Source organism: Limulus polyphemus, unplaced genomic scaffold (assembly GCF_000517525.1).
Source record: "Limulus polyphemus unplaced genomic scaffold, Limulus_polyphemus-2.1.2 Scaffold5578, whole genome shotgun sequence".
In the NCBI taxonomy this organism is placed as follows: domain Eukaryota; kingdom Metazoa; phylum Arthropoda; class Merostomata; order Xiphosura; family Limulidae; genus Limulus; species Limulus polyphemus.
Genome location: NW_013671188.1, coordinates 18,514 through 25,054, shown reverse-complemented (window position 1 = coordinate 25,054; position 6,541 = coordinate 18,514). Strand labels below are relative to the sequence as shown.

Here is a 6,541-nt window from a genome sequence, read left to right as displayed (position 1 = left end):
ATACATATCTCACTCTTACACTTCTAAATTTCCTGATGTTCTACACAGTCGACTGTGTAGGACATCGGGAAATTTAGAAGTGTAAGAGTGAGATATGTGACTGTGTAGAACATTAGGAAATTTAGAAGCTTAAGAGTGAGATATGTGACTGTGTAGAACATCAGGAAATTTAGAAGTGTAAGAGTGAGGTATGTGACTGATCAAGGGATAATAATTGTGCCGTGCAAATATGAATATATTAGGCAACTTTCGTAAAGTTGCAGTTAGGGCTACAGTTTTTATCATGTTAACATTTATGTTAATATTCAACTATGGGACTTAGGACAACAATTTGCTGATAAAGTTTTTCTTATAGCCACATGAATTTGATGAGTGTAGGTTCGATGTAAGTGTCCATGATTGTGTGTGGTACCTCCGAACTGACTGTCCTGAAGAGAGAAATCGTTGGGTTGAAATCTTGGAGACTTGTAAAGTAGGTTCTAGTCTAAAAGATATATGTTGTATGTAAACATAACTAAATTAAAATGTTTCAGGAACGTTCTTTTTAAATAAATATATGTTCCACAATGAAAATCATTAGTAACAAATTTATTTCAAATATTGGTTACTTTTTTAAACCCATTCATAAAGCATTTCAATTATTTCAGTTATGTATCTTGATAAATAATACATTGTGCAGAAATATTTGTTTTGTATACTTTTTTTTTATCAAGTAGTGTGTCATTCACTAGTTCCAGCTGCTAAGTCTACATTATGCTAATTGGATTTTTCATGCTTTCAGTTATTTAAATAATTAGCTCAGTGTTTGTTTCATCAGGTTTGGCTCTCTCTGTTTTTTTCCGGCTTATTTCATGTATTTTTCCATGACTATTGTGTATTATTTCACCTATTTGACAGAACCTTTTCTAAGTTCTTTCATCCAATCATTCATGCCTCATTGCACTTGCACTTTATCCAAAGGTGCATGGTGTTGGTCCAATGGACCTACCACATATTGGTGTGTTGAGTATAATTTACTATGTGTATTTCTACAAAATATGGCAAGCTTTAAGTAAAATGTTCAAGTCTGTTGTATACAAGAAATCAGATGAGTCACAAAAGTATTTGTACTCAAGACATATTTGTGAATTGACAATGTCATTCTTAGTCAGACAAATTGAAGTGTGAGTTGATGCTCATCTGAAGAATAAAAATAATTTTGTGCATCATATTATATTTGCATAACCTCTAGCCTCTGAAATGCATATCTAAAGTTTTTTTGTATTTCTGTACATTGTATCTGGTATTTACTCACTTCTACCATAAACTTTGCTAAATTGGTAATGTAGGGTAAAATGAACACTGTAATTCTGACATCAAATTCGTAATACCTTGTTGGATGGAACTCTGTAAAAGGTTGTGGCATGTGCACATAGGGGTTAACATGCTACCTAACAGAACCTATTCACTCATGCACGATTTCTCTATACTCTGCTGTATAACAGGACTTTACTGATTTTTTGATTTTTGAATTTATGTGACTACAGGTAGTGACTATGTTTTTAGGAAACTGAGTGACTGTGTTTTTCTGCAGTTTTAGTTGTTAGTTACCGTAGCTTATTTGTTCATTATCTGGTTTAGATGTATCTGAACTGTATAGTATTCTGAAATGCTAATACTACACATTTTAATATTAAGATATATCACTTACCTTTTGTACAGGTGAAAATACAGTTTCAGAATAAAAAGTTTAAACTTAATTGGAATGCATAACATCTTTAAAATATATGTTTTGGATTCCCAATAAATCTGTTCACAAAGTTGACTCAACTCTTTGGAAGCCCAAACTTAATTTTCATCTATTCAAAACTACAAAAAATTAACAAACCAATATTATATCAAAGTGTTTTTTCATTGTTGTAATACTTTTATGAACTTGATATTTTTCAGCTGAGAACCACATTGATTATATGTTTCTGTCTTTCCTTTAGGCTGATTCTGCTTATGGAAGTGAGAGTAGCTTACGTCGCCATGGTTCTGCCATCTCTCTTGGTTCAGCTAATTTTTCCACTGCCAGCGTGTCATCGTTTAAGAAAGCGATAAGTCTCAAGGTTAAACTAGCTGAGATGGAAACGTTCCGAGACATCTTGTGTCGGCAAGTTGATATGCTACAGAGCTACTTTGACACTTGTGCCGACACCGTTGCAACAACAAATGATAGAGAAAATTATTTTCACTGTTAGTACTAATTCGTTATGTGAGTTTTAATCAATTTTAAAATTAGTTGCACTAAAAAATTTTGAGTCACTTGCTAAATGTTTAATACCTGTGTTTTTTCTAGCTTTATGTTGCAAAGACTTTGCTGGCTTGGAATGTTAGTTTCAGTGTCCTGCAAGTATGTCCTAATGAAAAATAAAGCTAAATTTTACTTTTGTGATTTGTTCTTTCTGGTAACTTTTTTATTGTTTCCTTCATTTTGTTTGTAAAACAGCAGTTTTCCTTTTGATTTAGCAGTTGGAAATGTACGGTAAGTCGTGGTTAATATTATATAATATATTTGCTATATGTGTATTTTTTGTACTTGTTGTTTTTTGGGGATTTGAAAGTGCAGAAATTCTGAAATGATTCAGAAATTAAACATATTTCCAAAGTTTTTTCTGTTAGATTTGGCTAAGAATTGGTTATACAGCTAGATCATTTTGATGATGTTTTCTTTAAAACTAATGATGGAAAATTTATAAACTATCACTCTTGTTTATAACACACAGTGTGTCCTGCAGGTTGTTTTGGCTGCACTGTGTCTTGATATTAGTAACTTGCTAAGGCCACTATCCAAATTATTTTTCAGACCTTAAACCAATAATATTGGATGCTTAGGTAATATTCTGTTGTTTATAATTTATGATCAGGCAACTCACTGTTGTATTCAGTGTTTGTGAAGTATATTTTGGTGTAATATCATTTTGTTTTAAAACATGTTTTGATAACCTTCTGCTGAAAGTGTTGTGTTTGTAATTTTGTTCTTTGTACATTTCTAAAATCTAGGAGAAAAATTAACATATTTTTTAAGTATTGATAATCTTAAGGCTCAGCTCAAAATAAAATGTTTTTTTCGTTGTGTTAATAATTAGTGGATGAAGATATTGAGGACAACTTAACCTCTCTGAATCCGGATGTCAATCCTGAAGATATGATTTACAGTACAGTTCTCAGTTCCTGCAAATATAAAGGTATATTCATATGTTATACTTTAATACACATCAACTATTTTCTGATATTGTTAATTCATTGAATTAAATCTTCATATTTCAGTATTCTACTTTCTATGAATATTCAAACATTTTTGTATAAAAACATGAAGATTGGAAATATGAATTTAGTTTTGAATTTAAGAAAAAAATACTACCAATTAAATGATTTCAGATGAAAGAATTAACATTTAGATCTCAAACTGTAAAAATATGTACCTATTAATTCAATTACTACTGCTTTACTGGAACATTCTTTCTAATCACAAGGTAGATTTATCCTAACACTTGTTTATGATCTGTTATTTGTGTGTGTTTAACTTGTCCCTGGTTTTGATCTATTTACATAATAGATTTAATCCCAAGTTGATTTGTGACTTCTTTTATATTTGTAATTTTGTTTTAGATCATATCCAAACTCCTCATGTAACCAAGGAGTTGTTATCCCAACATGGGTCTCATGCTGTCGACTTTAAAGGGGAAGCAGTTACATTCAAAGCTACTACTGCTGGAATTCTATCTATCCTCGCACATTGCATTGATATTATGCAGCAACGTGAGGAAAATTGGAAACATCACTTAGAAAAGGTAAGATATTCTTGTCATTTTTCCTTCAGAATAAATTACCTTTCTTTCTCTGTTAGAAAAACTGTGGCCAATGATCAGAAATTCAAACTGGTATTGAGGCCAAAATATCGTTAACAGCAAGCTTATCCAACTGTTGAAATAATTCATTCTAATCTTTATAAGTAGAAACGTAAGAAAAGTATATTTAATTAGCTAAGCTCTTGGCCAGGTTATTTTGAGTTTTGCTCTATTACATAGCTTACTGTGATTGAAAGTTATTATTTACTAATGAACATTGGTGGAATTATATGTGAATTTTATATTAATCTAATAATTTGTTAGATTTGTTTGTCAGGAGTAAAGATTACACTTTGTCAGTTTGTTTTCTCATAGAAATGTTTACTACTAATGTTTTAAATTCTAGGTTCAAAAGTTTACTTTTGCTTTCTGTTGTGTAAGTTATCTGCTTAATATTCTTAGTAAATTACCTGAGAATCAATAACTATACAAAATATTGTGCACCCTTTGTTGTGAATAACTTTCTTCCATGTTCTTGTTAGTTTTCAAGTAAATTCCATGCAGTCTATTCTGAGACCTCCACAAAAACACCTTGCTTACTCTTCAGGGAATCCACTATTAAAATTTTCAAAAGTCTAAATATAGATCCTTTTTTTTAAGAATCTCTTGTATCGCTATGTTAATTTCATGTAAATCTGTGTATCCAATTATAATTGTTCTTGAAAATCTTCTTTGACCCTCCATCTAAGGACTCAATGCTAAAAGTTTCAAAATCTAAATCAATATTATTTTGAATGGTCCCTTAGCCATTAATACCAGTTTTTTATGTGAACCTTGAGATAATAAAAATACTCTTGACCCCTTAATTCTTGGAGACATGATGACATGATTTTTTTATATGTTCTTTTTTTCCATTTATGTTGTATGAGGGGCAAAAGCTTACATACAAAATTTCAAGCCCTTTTGTCCATATAACATGTACTTAGTTAGTAGTTATTATACAGATAGATTTAGCTGTGTTTAATAATTCATTGCAGGAAATTTTACAAAAAAGGTTGTGAAATGTTACTTTCTTAGTAGTTTTGTAAATCAGGTCTCAAAATATGTATTTTTTTTATTTTTCTAAATGTTTGTTGTAATAATGATTTAATTTTGAACCTAAATTTGACAATAAAATATTATTTTTTGCTTTAGATTTATTGAGTTTTGTGTGAGGAAGAAAGTTATTTTTATGTCCTTTGTTTTGTAAAGTTATTTCTGTAGTATATCATCTGCTGTAATTTATGGAGTACAAAAAATTGGCTATCGGTGTAATCATTGACGATGTATCTTATTATGTTTCAGGTGTATTATGGGTGGTATGTAGATGGATGTACAAGATTAAGATAATTAGATGTTTTAATTAATTTTCTGTTTACCAAGAATTCCTCAAATGGATCTACAAATCTTTAAGGTTAAAATTATCTACTTGATAAGAGGGTTCAAGGAATAAGAAAGTAGATTAGAATTTGATTTTTTAGTTAAATTGGAATTTTTATTGTTATTTTCTACGATTTGATTGGTATGTTTACCTAACTTCTTCGAGTTGTTTGATGATAAAGTAAAACTGTAATAACTACTATATGTAAGTATTTATGGAACTTTTTATTCAGGAAGTGGAAAAAACGAAAAGATTAGATGAACTCTACAAACATGCAGTTTCAGAAGCTAAGTCTCAACAGCCAGTAGTTTTGGGAGGTCCTGATTACGAGGTTTATGTTTTATCATTCAATATTATAATATCTGGATTAGATTTACTTATAACCATAGCAAATATAAAAATTAGGGAGTGACAAATTGCTGTGATATATGCTGTTTTCTCTGTGAATTAATTTGTATGACTCAACAAAATTAATAGCATTTCAGTTTATTATAATTGTAGTTGATACTTTCTAGCTTATAAAATATATATATATAACTATTATTTTTCATTGGCGTATATAAAGAACCCAATTTTTCATGACTGATTTACAAAGCTGTAATAATATTTTTAGAAATTATGTAAACTAAGTGAAAATAGTAATATTTTAACATTTTCGTTGATATGTGAGTATCAAGATATCATTATATACTACACTAGGAGGGTCCCCACTGTGTGATCAATGAAGAAGAATTTTTTGATGCAATTGATGCTTCTTTGGACAAGAATGAACAGCACGAAGAAGAAAGGGTTGGTTTTCACTATCTTGTGTTTCATTTATATTTTACTTTATTGGCTTTCATTTTTTACTTCACAATCAGTATGTTTGTGTGTTCATATTGTCAAGTTGTGATGTGCTTTCCTCAAGACTTAATTTAGGTTTTTTGACTCAGTCTCAAAAGTATGTGAGGATTAATTTTCATTTCATTACTCATGTCTTTTGAGGCGATGTTTTAGTTCTTTGTAAATTCAACATTTTCAGTCACAAAAGGTACATATAAATTATTAGCAGACAAAAATAGAGTATTAACTCTTTCAGCATGGGCTCGGTACCTTGGACCGACCTTTTAACCATTTTGTGCTTGTTATAGTTTCATGCTATAACTTTTAAATTTGTAAGCGAATGTTAACAAAATTTGGCACATTATCAGTAAACATTACAATGCTTTCATACGCAAAATATCATTTTTTTTATTGAGTCTTAAGGTTTGTAAAGCAATGTTTTTCTCGTGCCTTTTTTTTTTTCTTTTCGCATGTTGCCTATCTAACA

At 30.1% G+C, this 6,541-nt stretch overlaps 1 protein-coding gene across 2 annotated transcripts in view; it reads left to right on the top strand.

Annotated features, from left to right (window-relative positions):
• Positions 1 to 6,541, top strand: part of LOC106472748 (collagen type IV alpha-3-binding protein-like) — a 23,658-nt gene that overhangs the window by 4,128 nt on the left and 12,989 nt on the right. For both annotated transcript variants that reach the window (XM_013933405.1, XM_022401285.1), the window contains exons 3-8: positions 356 to 472; positions 1,971 to 2,217; positions 3,111 to 3,209; positions 3,634 to 3,815; positions 5,465 to 5,563; positions 5,932 to 6,021. In XM_013933405.1, coding sequence (XP_013788859.1) covers positions 356 to 472; positions 1,971 to 2,217; positions 3,111 to 3,209; positions 3,634 to 3,815; positions 5,465 to 5,563; positions 5,932 to 6,021 — 834 coding nt within the window. The remainder of the gene's footprint in view (positions 1 to 355; positions 473 to 1,970; positions 2,218 to 3,110; positions 3,210 to 3,633; positions 3,816 to 5,464; positions 5,564 to 5,931; positions 6,022 to 6,541) is intronic.